Here is a 19,801-nt window from a genome sequence, read left to right on the forward strand (position 1 = left end):
CGGTCGGAGAGCATTGCTGTACGCAACCGCAACATTCCCATAATACCACCCGTATTCGTGTCTGAACTTCGGGGCCTGAACGGTGCAATATTCATGCAAGCTCTGCAGCCAAAACAGTCGCTCCACCGCATCCAACACTGGCCTCCAAATCCGTCACGTAACGCTCAGCACTATACACACTGGGCAATGTCACTCCTATTAACCCTTCTGAGAGATATCATTCATTACATCGCCCATTGTGTATTCATTCGCTCTGTTATCGACCACCGCCATCGTTTGTGGATCATTAATGAGACCCCCACTGGCACCCTGTATGCATTTGACAAAGCCACCACCTCGCTGTGTCCCAGCTGCCGCAGTGGGGATACACCGTTTAGAGACGGGAGTGCCAGCAGCGTAGCAGGGATTAATGTTTTATTATTTCTCTGTTGTGGTGATTGATGTTTAGTGTTATTGTTCCCCCTTGGTACAGTGTACGATCAATCAAATACTGTAGCAAAACACACACATCTGTCCACAAGTGTAAATATAATGATAGTCCTGTGGTTTCTCCGTATAAGACCTTATTCTATGTGTATGTGGGATAACTGCTTCGGTATACAAACGCCATTTAGGTTATTTACTGATACCACCTTATTTAGGCCTGAACCACTGCTCTGGTGCTACCTGTGATCATCACACACATGTATTCAGACACTACCACTATGCCCTTTATTACAGGTGTATGCTGAAATGCTATATCCAGAAAATACAAACACCTGGGAAAGTGATCACTGTCTACACACGTCAACAGCTTTGTGCTGAAACTGAATACATTTTTGACTGTCAGTCTAAACTTCAGACAATATATATGACCTAATTATCGTCGACACATGTTGACAGATGCATTTTGAAACTCTTTACCTGGTGAAAATACAGACACGGATGAGAGAGATAGTTGAACACCCGTTATAAATTATTGTTAAACCAAATATTTGGGAAATAAATCAAAACTTAATGTTCAAGTATCTGCTCTCCCGGCCAGCAGCTACTGCATGAGATACGATGTTACATTGCGCCTGGATACAATACTGTGACTAGTCTTTAGTCATTTATCAAGTGTCTACATTTCTCAGCTGAATGTGTAGCTTTCCCTGGTCAACAAAACTGGATTCAACCACATGTGACTAATGCTGCTTTCACACCGCAAAACCTGCTTACACCAGGTATTTAAAACGCGTTTTTTTTTAAACGGTTCAGAGCAAGTTTGACCCCTTTCACATCGCATGTAAATACCTGGTCTAAAGCAGGTTTGTGGTGTGAAAGCAGCTATGGGGAGAGAGGGGATCAGACACCAGAGCCCGCACCTAGACTGCCAGCAGGAGCTCCCGCACTGCAGGCAGGGAGGAGAGCTGCAGGACGCTGGAAGGGTAAGGGTAGGGGGGAGGAGAGCTGCAGGACACTGTAAGGGTAGGGGGGAGGAGAGCTGCAGGACGCTGGAAGAGTAAGGGTAGGGGGGCAGGAGAGCTGCAGGACGCTGGAAGGGGGTCTGACACTGAGCATTAGCTGGTCGGCTCTGAGCCAGCGCAGTGCATATTTACAAAAAACAATTTTTTTGGGGGGGGGGGGGGGGGGACGTGAAATCACTCTGCACCTTTCAGACCGCACATATCACAGTTTAAATTACTGTTAAAAATCTGCAAAATACTGTTTTTTTTAGTGCGGTCTGAAAGGGGCATTCAAGTGCACATCACCTCACTGAGGGATTAGTGGCAGACTTGGCTGAGTGTTTAAACAGCAATATAATATGGGTCACTATACCTTTATTAAGACTCCCTGACAGGGACATATCGATTCATAGCAAACTACTGTGACAACTTCATCATGACTCTGGCCATCTTAAAATCTTGAACGGCATCTAGAAAATGTGACAAATCAAATCCATTTAGGAGTCTATTACATATAGTGCCCATTAAAGACTCGTTACTAGATGTGATATTGACACTATTATCCTACAGTGCGTTGCCAGCAAGACACCTTTATTTTATCACACCATCTGCCTACTTTGTTTTCACTTATTCTTTTTTGCGTGTTTTATATTTCGCAACTTTTAATTATTCCAATAAAAGTTATATTTTAAGAGACCTAATCAGTGCACCACATAATTGACCACCTTTTTTCTCCTTCGTTTTTCCTGTAAGATCACACTACAATTTATTACCAGTTATTTATATATCGCACACATATTCCGCAGCGCTGTACAGTGTATAGTTGAACAGTCACATCAGTCCCTGCCCCAGTGGAGCTTACACTCTTTATTCCCTACCACATGTGCACGCACACAGACATTCTAAAGTTACTTTGTTAGGAGCCAATTAACCTACCAGTATATTTTTGGACTGTGGGAGGAAATCGGAGTACCCGGAGCAAACCCACGCATGCACGGGGAGAATATACAAACTCCACACCGTTAGGGCCATGGTCGGAATCGAACCGTCTGTGCTGCCCATAAATTGAATTACAAATTCATGTGGATCCATCATTTTAAGACTAGTGAGAGGTGGACACGGAGAGGAGCAATAACCCACAGAGAACCAGGTGACACGCACCTTCATCGCATGTGCCAGACACCTGTTTATAAAACTTAAACTATATATATATATATATATATCTATCTATTTTATATATTCGAGTATAGGCCTACTTTTTCAGAACATTTTTAATGCTGAAAAGCCCCCTCGGCTTATACTCAAGTGAGGGTCCCACTTGAGTCAATAAGTTTTTTTTGTTGTATAATTAGGTGCCTCGGCTAAAAACCTCGAAGCCAATGTGGTGAAAATATTAAAAGAAAATTCCTCTTCAGTTCTTGAACGGAGAATTCATCTACAAGCTGCTGTGTATAGAAGGAAGCTTGTGGGACTTGCCGATCGGCTCTCCCATGAATTCGGGAATACTACGTAAGCATTGCTGCCTGTGAGGAGGGTCGTTCCCACCAGCCCTGTTCCAGCTTTCCCTAGGGACAGCGGCTCCGAGCCTCCGAGTCTGGCAGCTGCTATGTATTGTACATTGCCTGCCTGTCCTCTGATTGAGCTGGAGTGTGTGGCCAGGGGGGTGCTGACACAGGCGAGAGATCCTCTTTCTGTGCAGCTTTGTTGGTTTTCTTGGAAAGTCTCAGCCGAAACCCAAACAGTGTCAGTTCTGAGAAGCTGCAGATTGGTGCAGTATGTGGGGAAACACTCGCTGCTCTGTCTAGGCATCCTCCTGGCGCTAACCACCCTGCCTGCACAGCGCCCGTCACGGGCTGCTGCCACACGTGTGGGTAGACGTCTGTGGTTCCTGGACCTAAGTGGGGGGGGGGGCTTAGCTATTTACATGCAGTGATCATTTTGCTGCACTTAATACAAGGGTTCTAACCAATTATTACAGAGACCCCCCTGTCCGGTCATTGGAGGACTTCTGTACCATGGCTTCTAACATAATGGGGCAGATGTATTCAGCCTGGAGAAGAGAGAAACTGGAGTTGGGGCCGGATGTACCGAGCTACAACCAGCCAATCATCTCCTGCCTGTCGTCTTTCAAACCCAGCCTGTAACATGGCAGCTAGGAGCTGATTGGCTGGTGTTTTATCACACTCGGTTTTATCACTTTTTGAAGCTTGATACATCTGGCTCATAACGTGGAGATAACGCACCAGCCAATCAGCTGTGTTTGAAATATGACAGCTGGGAGCTGATTGGCCGGTGCGTTATCTCTTCTCCAGGCTTAATACATCTGCCCCATTAATATGAGATGTCGACCTCTGAGCTGTCTACTTATAAACAGTCGAACTACTAGCTGACGATCTGTTACTGTTGTCTGAGTTGTCGACCTTTTATATGTGTCAACCTAATAGTTGTCTGTGACGTGGTGTCGACCATATCATTGTCTTCATGGGATCGGCCTAGCGACCGTATCCCACCCAGACACGGGGAGAATCTAAGACTGCAACGTCTAGTGCTGCCAGATAGCCATACTTACCACTGTGCAACACCAAGTTACTGTAGGACAGGCGTGTGCAAACTATGGCCCTCCAGCTGTTGTGAAACTACAAGTCCCATCATGCCTTGCCACAGTTTTACTGTTAGGGAATGCTAATACTATGGCAAGGCATGCTGGGATGTGTAGTCTCACAACAGCTGGAGGGCCATAGTTTGGACATGCCTGCTGTAGGGATCTCGCTACAGCCGCCCCACCACCGAACATTAATCTCTTGAATCCAATCAGCACCAGTAATGTAGTGTCGCACCTCTAACCTGTACGAACGGAACAATGTGGGGGGGATTAGGTGCAAACCAGGGAGCCAGTAATCCGAGCATCCGCTCGTTGGCCCACCTGGATCCCTGGTAGCTAGAACGTTGCGCTGCTCTTACAGTTTGTCTGATGAATTGGGGCCGTTCCAGCCCTCGGGGACTTGGGCAGATCTGACAATCGGTGTGTCTATAGGAAGTACAATGTTACTGTGTTTTCCCTTTTACTGGTCATAGTCTAATGTACCAGCAACTGGATGCATTCCTGGCCACTAAGGGAATCCGATAGATATGACTTACTCACGTCAGTAGTTACAGGTCAGATAGGTTGGACTCGATGGACTAACGTCTTTTTTCAGCCTTAATTACTATGTTAGAACGGTCCTAGCACACGCGTGTCTCTGATCTGCAGACTGCATGGCTCATTGCACAGTGTATGTAGTCATTATGTTTCAGCGTTCAGAATATTAACATCACAATGTCGATATTACAGAATGTCATCACTCAGTGTTGACATAGACGACTGCCTGCAATTCGACACCTGATTTTCCAGTTAGGCTGCAATTGGTGTATAGCTTACTGCAAATGGCCACACACTGATCTCAGGCCTGAATGCATTACACCGTCCGTACTGCCCGTATATATAACACATGGTGGGGTTAGAACCCATGACCTCAGTGCTGTGAGGCAGTAATGTAACCATTACACCGTCCGTACTGCCCGTATATATAACACATGGTGGGGATAGAACCCATGACCTCAGTGCTGTGAGGCAGTAATGTAACCATTACACCGTCCGTACTGCCCCGTATATATAACACATGGTGGGGATAGAACCCATGACCTCAGTGCTGTGAGGCAGTAATGTAACCATTACACCATCCATACTGCCCCACATGGTGGGGGATAGAACCCATGACCTCAGTGCTGTGAGGCAGTAATGTAACCATTACACCGTCCGTACTGCCCCGTATATATAACACATGGTGGGGATAGAACCCATGACCTCAGCGCTGTGAGGCAGTAATGTAACCACTACACCGTCCGTACTGCCCCGTATATATAACACATGGTGGGGATAGAACCCATGACCTCAGCGCTGTGAGGCAGTAATACTAACCATTACACCATCCATACTGCCCCATATATATATATAACACATGGTGGGGATAGAACCCATGACCTCAGCGCTGTGAGGCAGTAATACTAACCATTACACCGTCCATACTGCCCCATATATATATAACACATGGTGGGGATAGAACCCATGACCTCAGTGCTGTGAGGCAGTAATACTAACCATTACACCGTCCATACTGCCCCATATATATATATAACACATGGTGGGGATAGAACCCATGACCTCAGTGCTGTGAGGCAGTAATGTAACCATTACACCGTCCGTACTGCCCCGTATATATAACACAGGGTGGGGATAGAACCCATGACCTCAGCGCTGCGAGGCAGTAATGTAACCATTACACCATCTGTACTGCCCCGTATATATAACACATGGTGGGAATAGAACTCATGACCTCAGTGCTGTGAGGCAGTAATGTAACCATTACACCGTCCGTACTGCCCTGTATATATAACACATGGTGGGGATAGAACCCATGACCTCAGTGCTGTGAGGCAGTAATGTAACCATTACACCATCCGTACTGCCCCGTATATAGAACCCATGACCTCAGCGCTGTGAGGCAGTAATGCTAACCATTACACCGTCCGTACTGCCCCGTATATATAACACATGGTGGGGATAGAACCCATGACCTCAGTGCTGTGAGGCAGTAATGTAACCATTACACCGTCCGTACTGCCCCGTATATATAACACATGGTGGGGATAGAACCCATGACCTCAGTGCTGTGAGGCAGTAATGTAACCATTACACCATCCGTACTGCCCCGTATATATAACACATGGTGGGGATAGAACCCATGACCTCAGTGCTGTGAGGCAGTAATGCTAACCATTACACCATCCGTACTGCCCCATATATATATATAACACATGGTGGGGATAGAACCCATGACCTCAGTGCAGTGAGGCAGTAATGCTAACCATTACACCATCCGTACTGCCCCGTATATATAACACATGTGGGGATAGAACCCATGACCTCAGTGCTGTGAGGCAGTAATACTAACCATTACACCATCCGTACTGCCCCGTATATATAACACATGGTGGGGATAGAACCCATGACCTCAGCGCTGTGAGGCAGTAATGTAACCATTACACCATCCGTACTGCCCCGTATATATAACACATGGTGGGGATAGAACCCATGACCTCAACGCTGTGAGGCAGTAATACTAACCATTACACCATCCGCACTGCCCCGTATATATAACACATGGTGGGGATAGAACCCATGACCTCAGTGCTGTGAGGCAGTAATACTAACCATTACACCATCCGTACTGCCCTGTATATACAGTTGTATTCAAAATTATTCAACCCCCACTGAAATTGAATGTTTTGGCCAGTTTGACATTGATTTTGATCATTCAGTCATCTTGCTTACATTTACATGAAAGAGGCACTTGTAGGTCAGAGAAATATAAACTTAAGTTTATAATGAAATAACCACAAATGTCTTTTCTGTGCTCACATCATTATTAGTTTTTATTCAACCCCCAAGTGACATTCAATCTTAGTACTTAGTACAACATCCTTTTACAGTTATAACAGCTTTTAAACGTGAAGCATAGCTTGACACAAGTGTCTTGCAGCGATCTACGGGTATCTTCGCCCATTCTTCATGGGCAAAAGCCTCCAGTTCAGTCAAATTCTTAGGCTTGCGCACTGCAACTGCTTTCTTTAAGTCCCACCAGAGGTTCTCAATCGGATTTAAGTCTGGTGACTGCGATGGCCACTCCAAAATGTTCCAGCCTTTCCTCTGCAACCATGCTCTAGTGGACTTGGAGGTACAGTATGCTTGGGATCATTGTCCTGTTGAAAGGTCCAACGTCTCCCAAGCCTCAGGTGTGTGACGGACTGCATCACATTTTCATCCAATATCTCCTGGTACTGAAGAGAATTCATGGTACCTTGTACACGCTGAAGCTTCCCTGTACCTGCAGAAGCAAAACAGCCCCAAAGCATAATTGACCCTCTGCCATGCTTCACAGTAGGCAAGGTGTTCTTTTCGTCATATGCCTTGTTCTTCCTCCTCCAAACATAGCGTTGATCCATGGGCCCAAACAGTTCTAATTTTGTTTCATCAGTCCACAGAACACTATCCCACAACTTTTGTGGTTTGCCCACATGACTTTTGGCATACTGCAGTCGACTCTTCTTATTCTTGGGAGACAGCAAGGGGGTGCGCCTGGGGGTTCTGGCATGGAGACCTTCATTACGCAGTGTGCGCCTTATTGTCTGAGCTGAAACTTCTATACCCACATCTGACAAATCTTTTTTCAGTTCCTCAGCAGTCACACGGGGACTTTTATCCACTCTACGCTTCAGGTAGCGCACAGCAGTCGAAGTCAGGATCTTCTTTCTTCCACGACCAGGTAGCATTTCAATAGTGCCCTTTGCCTTGAATTTGCGAATGATGCTTCCTATGGTGTCTCTTGGTATGTTTAACTTCTTTGCAATCTTCTTATAGCCATTGCCCTTCCTGTGAAGACAAATCACCTCTTCTCTTGTCTTCCTGGACCATTCTCTTGACTTCACCATGTTTGTAACCACACCAGTAAATGTCTAGAAGGAGCTGAGTATCACAGTCATTTTAAAGCTGCCTAATTGGTGCTTTTAATGCTTGATTGGTGCTCGGTGACATCCACAGGTGTTTTCAATACCTGATTGAAAACACCAGAATTAACCTCTCTTCTTCAGAGTGGTAGTCTTTAAGGGGTTGAATAATTGTGGCAATGAAGAAACCACAAAATAAACATTTACTACTGTGTTATATAAACAATTGATGTCATTTTAGTTGCATTTGGTTCTTTAAAACGTCCTTGTAGGATTTCATTCTGAATACAATTCCAAATGTACACTATAGTCCCTAAACCCCTTTACAGCATTGGGGGTTGAATAATTTTGAATACAACTGTATAACACATGGTGGGGATAGAACCCATGACCTCAGTGCTGTGAGGCAGTAATACTAACCATTACACCATCCGTACTGCCCCGTATATATAACACATGGTGGGGATAGAACTCATGACCTCAGTGCTGTGAGGCAGTAATGCTAACCATTACACCATCCGTACTGTGTATATATAACACATGGTGGGGATAGAACCCATGACCTCAGTGCTGTGAGGCAGTAATGTAACCATTACACCATCCGTACTGCCCTGTATATATCACATGGTGGGGATAGAACCCATGACCTCAGTGCTGTGAGGCAGTAATACTAACCATTACACCATCCGTGCTACTTCAAACTGATATCTATATTGCAGTGTAAAAATAAAGCAGCCAGTATTTACCCTGCACAGAAACAATAAAACACTCAAATGTAACGCTCTCTGCACGTGTTACATCAGCCCCACCTGCAGTGCACATGGTTTTGTCCATTACAGAGTGATTGTGCCTTTGCGAGTGAACCAGAATAACCCCCATTGTGTACGGTACACATACTCAGTAGTTGTGAAGTCTCAGATTAGCAGTCCGTGCTGAATTAGGCCCTCTGACTGGTATACAGGCCCAACAGTGTGGCTCAGCCCCATCCACCCCCACCTTTAATTTTCTTCCCTATGGCTTTAATTGTGCTTTTCCGTGTTGCCGAAGGGAATACTGAAGTGAATAAGGATAGGGGGTGGGCATCTACAGCCTGTCAGACTGGGCGCGTGTGTGTTTGTGGAAGCTGACGGCAATCGGCAGGATAATGACGGCTCAGTGCACGTCTTGATTTTCCATGTGTTAGTCCAGGCTCCGAGCCTTCGCTACAAAGGGGAATTATGGTCTAAATAAGAACCATCAGACTTCATGAAGAAAAAGCTTTTTAGCTGTTTTTGGACCAGGGTTCTCCTGCAGCCCACACTGTGTTGTGCAGACCTGAATTGGGGCCCTCTTTGTGATTTATAGATGAAGTGTCTGACTGTTTGTACACACGGCCGTGATAGAACCCGCGTTCTCTGAGCGGGGTAATCGCGCTCTGGTGCAGCTAGGCCAATATAAAGAACGTACGTGGATTATACCGACCTGGTGCATCTTGCAGCAATGATCGGGAGCGTTAATCCGTTGCTGCATTAGGGGGGTAATTCAGACGTGCTTGCTAGGCTGCGTATGTTCGGAGCCTAGTGATCCTCAGCGAACGCATGCGCCCCCTGCTGCCCGAGTCCCCTCGCTACGCTGCTAGTGGATATGTACTACAGGTACTTGTTTCCTAGCACGGTGCCCACTACTCCATTTACGTAGTGGGCTATTCAGGGTAAGGAAATCGCATCGCATCCTATCTTATTATTGTATTCCCTGACTTAGCCCATTAAAAAGATAGGATGCGATAAAAAATCGCATTGCATGACATTAGTGGCATTATTATTATTATTATAATTTTATTTATAAGGCGCCACAAGTGTTTCGCAGCGCCGTACAAAGGAACAATACAGGGAAACAAAACTTGGCATAACATTGAATAAATAACAAATTTATCGCATGAGATGCGATGCGATTTTTTTTTTAGCGTTCCTATCTTTTTAATGGTCTGTCAGTGAATACATGTAAAAGATAGGATGCCCCCTCCCCCCACTATCCACGACACCCCGACGCGTTGTGAGGGGCGGCGGAACGCGTCCTCTGACTTTTTCATTACCCCACTATCCATGTCGACGTTCGGGGCCCACTGCGCTTCGCCGCGCTTCGGGGTGGCGTCGATAGTTTTGGGCACGCCCATGAAACGCTTGGGCCGATCACTGCGGGGGATTGCACATTAGCGCGCATGCTCAGACCCCCGCCCCACCACCTCCAAAGCATTCTAGAATGATTGCGGGATCAGCACCTAGAAAATGTGTTGTTATTGTTTTCTAGAATAGATTCCTGTACGCGCGCGTTAACGTTCCCTGTTATTTTATCTCAAGAACGAGAGGTAATTCCGAGAAAACACTTTCGTTTTGGAATTCGGCAGCCCCAAACCTTAAATCCGTTCCTGGGCAATGAAACGTTTGGTGTTCTATTGGCTTGTGTTCTGCCACGTTGTACAGACGCAGGTTCTCAGTCTGTCTGCAAGGGTAGAAGTTTCTGTTGTACAAAGTAATCTTCCTAATTGGGCTGTAGCGTGATGATTAGGAGACCTGCATTGGCTGGCGTTGTACAGCTCCCATGCTTGCGTCTCTCCGATGACGGCATTCGCATAACTCCAGGATTCCTAGAAACCGGAGCGTTTAGTTTTAATTTCCTGGAAATTTCGTGTTAAAAGAGAAAAAAGTATATACAGTGTAGAAAAGATAATGTGCCCCCAGGTGTGGTGTAATCCTGCCCTCTAGTGCCGGACTAAGGAACTGCAGATCAATACATAGCTTCAAGAATGCCCAGAAATGTCATTATTTATTACGTTTCTTGGTACTTGTTTCCTAGCACGGCCCCACCGATTTCAATTGTATGAAATCGGGTCTAAAAAATCGGGTGCATCGCATGCGATGCGACCAAATCGACCCGATTTTTAATTGTACAGCCACCCTCATGGCTGACTACAATGTTAAATGCCCCCCAGACCCGATTTTTTTAATCGTATACCCACCCTGAATGTTCATTATTATGTGAAATGCGCCCCCCCCCCCCCCCCCCCCCTCATTGTTAACGCAATGTGCTCACCACACTTCGGGTTGGCGTTGATCGTGGCGTAAACAATGGGGAGGCATTTGACATAGTAATTACCCATCAGGGTGGGTATACAATGTCAAATGCCTCCCCATTGTTAACGCCACGATCAACGCCAACCCGAAGTGTGGTGAGCACATTGCGTTAACAATGGGGGGGGGGGCATTTCACATAATGATGAACATTCAGGGTGGGTATACGATAAAAAATCGGGTCTGGGGGGCATTTAACATTGGGTCCAATGTAAAAATCGGGTCTATCGCATGCCATTATAATGGCATGCGATGCGACCGATTTTTTTTTTTTAATTTAGATTTTTTTTAATTGAAAGGGAAACGTCTTGTCGGTTGGGTCCCATCGCATACCTTAAGTTATGGTATGCGATGGGACCCGACGGTCGCCGTGCTAGGAAACAAGTACCAGTTTTTAATATAGGGCACACACATTCCGCAGCGCTGTACAGAGAATATTTGAATGATCACATCAGCCCTGCCCCAGTGGAGCTTGCAATCTATATTCCCTAATTGTGAGGGGAAACCGGAGTACCCAGAGGAAACCCACGCAAGCACGGGGAGAACATACAAACCCATGACCTCAGCGCTGTGAGGCAGTAATAATAAGTGGTTATATTCTCTCAGTACTTCTCTCTCCGGTGTTATGTCCTGAATATTCTTTACGATTGGTAAGAGCGTTGTCATCGTTATTAGTAACGTGTCTTTGTCTCCTTGTCCAGGTGACGTAAAACTGGAGTCTGCATCTCTGATGGAACAGCTACGAGGAGAGGCGCTGAAATTCCACAAACCCGGTAGGTTATCACATCTTACATTACCCAATCAGAGTACAGCTCACAGACCATGTCTGGGTCGGCAGTCAGAATGTCAACATTGACAAACGTTTCACCCATTCAAATGTGAACATGGAAAAGGTCAAAATGTGAAACGGTTGACCTCCATTTTTTCACGTTTTTTCTGTTGGTGTCGATGTCAGGCCAGATGACTTACTCCGCTGCGTGCCGCAAACTTTTCCGATGCCACAGTATGAAAAACACAATATTACTTTTTATTTTAGTGCCGACCTGTGCCGACACTCATCCTGGACATTATCAGCCATCCGGATTGGTTCAGGTTTTTAGTCTGACTCTGTCCTAGTTCCATAATCAATAGGGCAACCAGTATTGGTCGAGGTGAACTAGGTCAACCCAAGTAGGGTGGCCAATCCCGGGATTGGATGTTCCAGTCTCGGGATTTCGGGATTAGACGGCGCATGCGTCGTCTAATGTCTGGCAGCGACTGAGCTCCTACTCAGATGTTGCCCGGCTTCTTCCGACACCCGTGCGGCTCTGCGTAGCGGGACACAATGTCATAGTCACGCTGCACAGCTCAGCTTGTTCCCTGTTTACAGCCTCATAAATCCTGCCACAGCACCCGGATCCCGACTGCACCCGCCCAGGTATGAAACTATGCGGACGGCCGGGGCATTTTTGTTAAATAGGGAAGCAAATCCCGGGAATTCCAGGATTAAACATTTTTCAATCCTGAATCGCGGGATTTAAAAAATGCCCCCGGATTGGCATCCCTAAACACAAGCAATAGGTCGACATGAACCTGGTTGACACGTGATTTTTCCGTCTAAATGACTTATTAATACTTTATGATCCACATGGACACAATTGGTAGCGGTAAATTGCTGAGCGGAGGCGAGGTACGCATTACCCAAATTTTTGGCCCATGTGGACATCAAAAAAGTGCTGACCTATTGCATGTTGACCTTTCTCCTGTGTTGACCTTTTCATGACTGTCAACCTTACTGTCAGCCATATATAATCCCCACCCCACCTGTATACCCATCAATACTGATTAATAACCTTTTTAATTTTGCATTTACTCGCTGTCATCAGTGCCGGTGCGAGGCACTCCAGGGTGTACGGGGGGGAGGGGGGGTGTATGCAGGTGATTGCGGCGGCAGCCCAGGGGGGGGGGGGGGGGGGGGGCGAATGCGGCGGCAGATTTCCGGGGGTGGCGGGGGGGGGGGATAGGAGGCCGCCGGTCCGGTCATGGAGACTGTTCTGTGCCCAGATTCTGATTGGCTGACTACAGGGTGGCGTCAGCATGGGTAAATGGGAATGTAGGGTCAGTTACTGGCAGGAGTCATGTGACCTAGTTCCTGCTCATTCATAGGCTGCAATGACCGTTTATCGGAGATCAATAATAAAGGGACCACTGCGCCCACTCTCTCTGATATGAATGCTGCTTCCTTTGTGATATTGGCCCAAATCACTGTGTGTACATGAGTGACACGGGAACCTTCCCGTGTTTCTTTGTATGATCCACACTCTGCTACTAGACAGACAATGGAACATGTGGTTAATCCGTATTGTGCTGTACTCTACTCCCCAAATAGGTGAGAACTACAAGACTGAAGGATACATTGTAACGCCAAAAACTATGGAACTGCTTCAGAAACACCTGGAGATTACCGGGGGACAGGTAAAACCTATGTCCACGTTTTTCAAATCACCTAGCTGGTGCACAAGTGTAGTCATTACTAACTGTCACATTCCCCAGATCACCTAGCTGGTGCACAGCTGTAGCCATTACTAACTGTCACATTCCCCAGATCACCTAGCTGGTGCACAGCTGTAGTCATTACTAACTGTCACATTCCACAGATCACCTAGCTGCTGCACAGCTGTAGCCATTACTAACTGTCATATTCCCCAGATCACCTAGCTGGTGCACAGCTGTAGCCATTACTAACTGTCATATTCCCCAGATCACCTAGCTGCTGCACAGCTGCAGTTGTTACTAACTGTCACATTTCCCAGACCACCTAGCTGGCGCACAGCTGTAGTCATTACTAACTGTCATATTCCCCAGATCACCTAGCTGGTGCACAAGTGTAGTCATTACTAACTGTCACATTCCCCAGATCACCTAGCTGGCGCACAGCTGTAGCCATTACTAACTGACATTTCCCAGACCACCTAGCTGGTGCACAGGTGTAGTCATTACTAACTGTCACATTCCCCAGATCACCTAGCTGGTGCACAGGTGTAGTCATTACTAACGGTCACATTCCCCAGATCACCTAGCTGGTGCACGGCTGTAGTCACTACTAACTGTCATTTCCCAGACCACCTAGCTGGTGCACAGCTGTAGTCATTACTAACGGTCACATTTCCCAGATCACCTAGCTGGTGCACAGCTGTAGTCATTACTAACGGTCACATTCCCCAGATCACCTAGCTGGTGCACAGCTGTAGCCATTACTAACTGTCATATTCCCCAGATCACCTAGCTGGTGCACAGCTGCAGTCATTACTGTCACATTCCCCAGATCATCTGGCTGGTGCACAGGTGCAGTCATTACTAACTGTCACATTCCCCAGATCACCTAGCTGGTGCACAGCTGTAGCCATTACTAACTGTCACATTCCCCAGATCACCTAGCTGGTGCACAGCTGTAGTCATTACTAACTGTCACATGTATCAGATCACCTAGCTGGTGCTCAGGTGCAGTCATTACTAACGGTCACATTCCCCAGATCACCTAGCTGGTGCACAGCTGTAGTCATTACTAACGGTCACATTCCCCAGATCACCTAGCTGGTGCACAGCTGTAGTCATTACTAACTGTCACATTCCCCAGATCACCTAGCTGGCGCACAGCTGTAGACATTACTAACCGTCACATGTTCCAACCTGCTGCAGTCATTTCTACCATAGATCCACAGGTTGCCTGAGACAAATGAACTGTTGGTAGATCACAAGGACCGGTTTGGTTACCATATGATGTACGATCCGAGGATTGGGACGACATCTGTACCCACTATGATACTAACGATACGCTCTCCTGCCGATCGTCAGCAACATTCACAGTCCGCACTGTATACAGGGCCTGCAGGGGGTGTCGTTAGCGAGGGCTGTGCTGCCGCATGCAACATGGCCCCTACCTTCACTCCGGTGCTGCCCATATCAGGACTTGCTGATACCGCTGCCGCCGACGTTGGGCTGGTTACACATTTTATAGTGGTTAAATGTCTAAAGGCCCGTACACACTGGGCCACTGAGCTGAAAGTCGCTCAAAACAGCAGGTTTGAGCGTCTTTCAGCTCAAAGCTGAATTACTAACTGTCATATTCCCCAGATCACCTAGCTGGTGCACAGCTGTAGTCATTACTAACTGTCACATTCCACAGATCACCTAGCTGCTGCACAGCTGTAGCCATTACTAACTGTCATATTCCCCAGATCACCTAGCTGTTGCACAGCTGTAGCCATTACTAACTGTCATATTCCCCAGATCACCTAGCTGCTGCACAGCTGCAGTTGTTACTAACTGTCACATTCCCCAGATCACCTTGCTGGTGCTCAGGTGTAGTCATTACTAACTGTCACATTCCGCAGACCACCTAGCTGGTGCACAGGTGTAGTCATTACTAACGGTCACATTCCCCAGATCACCTAGCTGGTGCACGGCTGTAGTCACTACTAACTGTCATTTCCCAGACCACCTAGCTGGTGCACAGCTGTAGTCATTACTAACGGTCACATTTCCCAGATCACCTAGCTGGTGCACAGCTGTAGTCATTACTAACGGTCACATTTCCCAGATCACCTAGCTGGTGCACAGCTGTAGTCATTACTAACGGTCACATTCCCCAGATCACCTAGCTGGTGCACAGCTGTAGCCATTACAAACTGTCACATTCCCCAGATCACCTAGCTGGTGCACAGCTGTAGTCATTACTAACTGTCACATGTATCAGATCACCTAGCTGGTGCTCAGGTGCAGTCATTACTAACGGTCACATTCCCCAGCTCACCTAGCTGGTGCACAGCTGTAGTCATTACTAACTGTCACATTCCCCAGATCACCTAGCTGGTGCACAGCTGTAGTCATTACTAACTGTCACATTCCCCAGATCACCTAGCTGGTGCACAGCTGCAGTCATTACTAACTGTCACATGTATCAGATCACCTAGCTGGTGCTCAGGTGCAGTCATTACTAACGGTCACATTCCCCAGATAACCTAGCTGGTGCACAGCTGTAGTCATTACTAACGGTCACATTCCCCAGATCACCTAGCTGGTGCACAGCTGTAGTCACTACTAACTGTCACATTCCCCAGGTCACCTAGCTGGTGCACAGCTGTAGTCATTACTAACGGTCACATTCCCCAGATCACCTAGCTGGTGCACAGCTGTAGTCATTACTAACTGTCACATTCCCCAGATCACCTAGCTGGCGCACAGCTGTAGACATTACTAACCGTCACATGTTCCAACCTGCTGCAGTCATTTCTACCATAGATCCACAGGTTGCCTGAGACAAATGAACTGTTGGTAGATCACAAGGACCGGTTTGGTTACCATATGATGTACGATCCGAGGATTGGGACGACATCTGTACCCACTATGATACTAACGATACGCTCTCCTGCCGATCGTCAGCAACATTCACAGTCCGCACTGTATACAGGGCCTGCAGGGGGTGTCGTTAGCGAGGGCTGTGCTGCCGCATGCAACATGGCCCCTACCTTCACTCCGGTGCTGCCCATATCAGGACTTGCTGATACCGCTGCCGCCGACGTTGGGCTGGTTACACATTTTATAGTGGTTAAATGTCTAAAGGCCCGTACACACTGGGCCACTGAGCTGAAAGTCGCTCAAAACAGCAGGTTTGAGCGTCTTTCAGCTCAAAGCGGCCCAGTGTGTATGGCCCGGCGATGAGCGCTGCTGCGCGCTCCCGCAACATTGCCAGGAAAGGGTTTGCTCCGCTATGCAACACCGTCCTCCCCCCTCCGTCGGCGCCGGGAAGAGGGAAAGCCGCTCAGGGTGTATGCACTGAGCGGCTTTCCCCCCAGTGATAATGGCTATCATCGCTGTCCATACACCTTTAGAGATCCGCAACAGTTTTGTCTATATGTATGTAAATAGAAACTGTTCCGTTGTGGTGACTCTCTTCACGTGTACGCTGAGATCTCCAGCTCACAAGTAGATAAGTCAGTGACGTACTGTAATGAGGCTTAGGTAGGTACAACGGCTTGGTATGAAAACGATTTGTCTGCTCTTAGGTGAGGACGCGATTTCCTCCGGAACCCAACGGCATCCTGCATATCGGTCACGCCAAAGCGATCAACTTTAACTTCGGGTACGCAAAGGTGAGCTGGTAACCGGGCATCGGGTCTCCCACTAGGCCTGAGGTGACCGGTCCAGGATTCTATTGATTGGGTTACATAGTTACACAACAGAACAACAGGTTTGCTCATTGCTTATGGAATTTATACACAGTCTCCCTGTACCCTGCACTGATCCAGTCTCAGCTTATATACACTGGAAGGATCCCTGGGCCTTGTAGTCCAACTAGAGGGTGCGGCTACTTCACCATTGGATGTAATATGAAGGCTATAGAGCAGGCCTAGCCGAACTGTGGCCCTCCAGCTGTGGTGAAACTACACATCCCAGCATGCCTTGCCATAGTTTTAGCATTCCTGTGGCAAGGCATGCTGGGACTTGTAGTTTGGTCATGCCTGGTGTAGAGCCGCAGCGGCGTGACAGTCCATCTCTCGCTCAGTCCGTTTCTAATGTGTGTGTGTGTGTGTGTGTGTGTACACAGGCCAATGGCGGGATCTGCTTTCTGCGCTACGACGACACAAACCCAGAGAAAGAGGAGGAGAAATATTTTACCGCCATCAAGGACATGGTAGAATGGCTCGGTGGGTATTCATCTATATACTGCATATTAACACACAGTGGGGCAGATGTATTCAGCCTTAACGAGATAAATGCAAGGGTGATAAAGAGATATAAGCGTCTAGCCAATCAGCTCCTTACTGACTTTTTTTCAAACACAGGCTGTAACATGGCAGTTAGCAGGTGATTGGCTGGACGTTTATCTCTCTTTATCACCCTCTCATTTATCTCTTGTTAAGGCTGAATACATCTGCCCCATTGGACCCAGTCATTTCTGGTGCTATTTTTTTTTCTTTTATGTTGATTAGAAAATATATATAAGTATCAGTTTTTGATTAGATTCAGTAGAAGTTACCCATATTAGTGCAGACTGTATAGCCAGCCCTAGCATAACCTGGCAGGACTAAAAGTTCCAGCATGCCCTGGCATCACTTGCGGATCAGTGCTCACATCCGTTTTGGTGAAGATGCCTGGAGATTCCATCCGTATTCCGAAGTGTCACGTGAGCGGTTATCTGTGAGTGCGGAGTCGCTCGTGTCACTGGGAGGGCGCTGTGAGTGCGGAGTCGCTCGTGTCACTGGGAGGGCGCTGTGAGTGCGGAGTCGCTCGTGTCACTGGGAGGGCGCTGTGAGTGCGGAGTCGCTCGTGTCACTGGGAGGGCGTTGTGAGTGCGGAGTCGCTCGTGTCACTGGGAGGGCGCTGTGAGTGCGGAGTCGCTCGTGTCACTGGGAGGGCGCTGTGAGTGCGGAGTCGCTCGTGTCACTGGGAGGGCGCTGTGAGTGCGGAGTCGCTCGTGTCACTGGGAGGGCGCTGTGAGTGCGGAGTCGCTCGTGTCACTGGGAGGGCGCTGTGAGTGCGGAGTCGCTCGTGTCACTGGGAGGGCGCTGTGAGTGCGGAGTCGCTCGTGTCACTGGGAGGGCGCTGTGAGTGCGGAGTCGCTCGTGTCACTGGGAGGGCGCTGTGAGTGCGGAGTCGCTCGTGTCACTGGGAGGGCGCTGTGAGTGCGGAGTCGCTCGTGTCACTGGGAGGGCGCTGTGAGTGCGGAGTCGCTCGTGTCACTGGGAGGGCGCTGTGAGTGCGGAGTCGCTCGTGTCACTGGGAGGGCGCTGTGAGTGCGGAGTCGCTCGTGTCACTGGGAGGGCGCTGTGAGTGCGGAGTCGCTCGTGTCACTGGGAGGGCGCTGTGAGTGCGGAGTCGCTCGTGTCACTGGGAGGGCGCTGTGAGTGCGGAGTCGCTCGTGTCACTGGGAGGGCGCTGTGAGTGCGGAGTCGCTCGTGTCACTGGGAGGGCGCTGTGAGTGCGGAGTCGCTCGTGTCACTGGGAGGGCGCTGTGAGTGCGGAGTCGCTCGTGTCACTGGGAGGGCGCTGTGAGTGCGGAGTCGCTCGTGTCACTGGGAGGGCGCTGTGAGTGCGGAGTCGCTCGTGTCACTGGGAGGGCGCTGGGAGGCGGAGACTGCAGGCTTCTGTTATTACAGAGACACCCCTCTGGAAGGGTCCTAGATTGTAGGAGTTTATTAGTCTGTTTCTTTCCTGTTACAGGATACAAGCCGTACGCCGTGACACATGCCTCCGATAACTTTGACCAGCTGTACGAGTGGGCAGTGGAGCTCATTAAGAGGTGAATAGTGAAGAACACAAAATGCATCCTTTGTATTTGGGTGGCAGATAAGAACCACTTGACCCATTCTCTCGTGTTCATGCACACACTTGCATATTAGGGAGTTTTTTTTGTTTTTTAAGTGAGTGGGAGCCAATTATCCTACCACTATATTTTTGGATTGTGGGAGGAGGCTGGAGTTCCTGGTGGACGCCAACCTAAGCAGAGGGGAGAATATACAAACTCCACACAGGGCTATGATGGGAATCAAACCCATGACCTCAGTGTTGAGAGGCAGTAACGCTGTCCATTACACCATCATACTGCAGTACTGCTGTCCATTACACCATCATACTGCAGTACTGCTGTCCATTACACCATCATGCTTCAGTACTGCTGTCCATTACACCATCATACTGCAGTACTGCTATCCATTACACCATCATACTGCAGTACTGCTATCC

General features: G+C 48.0%; 1 protein-coding gene across 1 annotated transcript in view; it reads left to right on the forward strand.

The window, feature by feature from the left end:
* The window catches only part of QARS1 (glutaminyl-tRNA synthetase 1), a 59,319-nt gene that overhangs the window by 22,411 nt on the left and 17,107 nt on the right, over positions 1-19,801 (forward strand). Inside the window, exons 8-12 of the mRNA XM_083155566.1 lie at positions 11,779-11,850; positions 13,446-13,531; positions 17,122-17,208; positions 17,664-17,763; positions 19,280-19,358. Coding sequence (XP_083011692.1) covers positions 11,779-11,850; positions 13,446-13,531; positions 17,122-17,208; positions 17,664-17,763; positions 19,280-19,358 — 424 coding nt within the window. The remainder of the gene's footprint in view (positions 1-11,778; positions 11,851-13,445; positions 13,532-17,121; positions 17,209-17,663; positions 17,764-19,279; positions 19,359-19,801) is intronic.

This window comes from Crinia signifera, chromosome 8 (genome assembly GCF_055691185.1).
Source record: "Crinia signifera chromosome 8, ASM5569118v1, whole genome shotgun sequence".
Classification (NCBI taxonomy): Eukaryota; Metazoa; Chordata; class Amphibia; order Anura; family Myobatrachidae; genus Crinia; species Crinia signifera.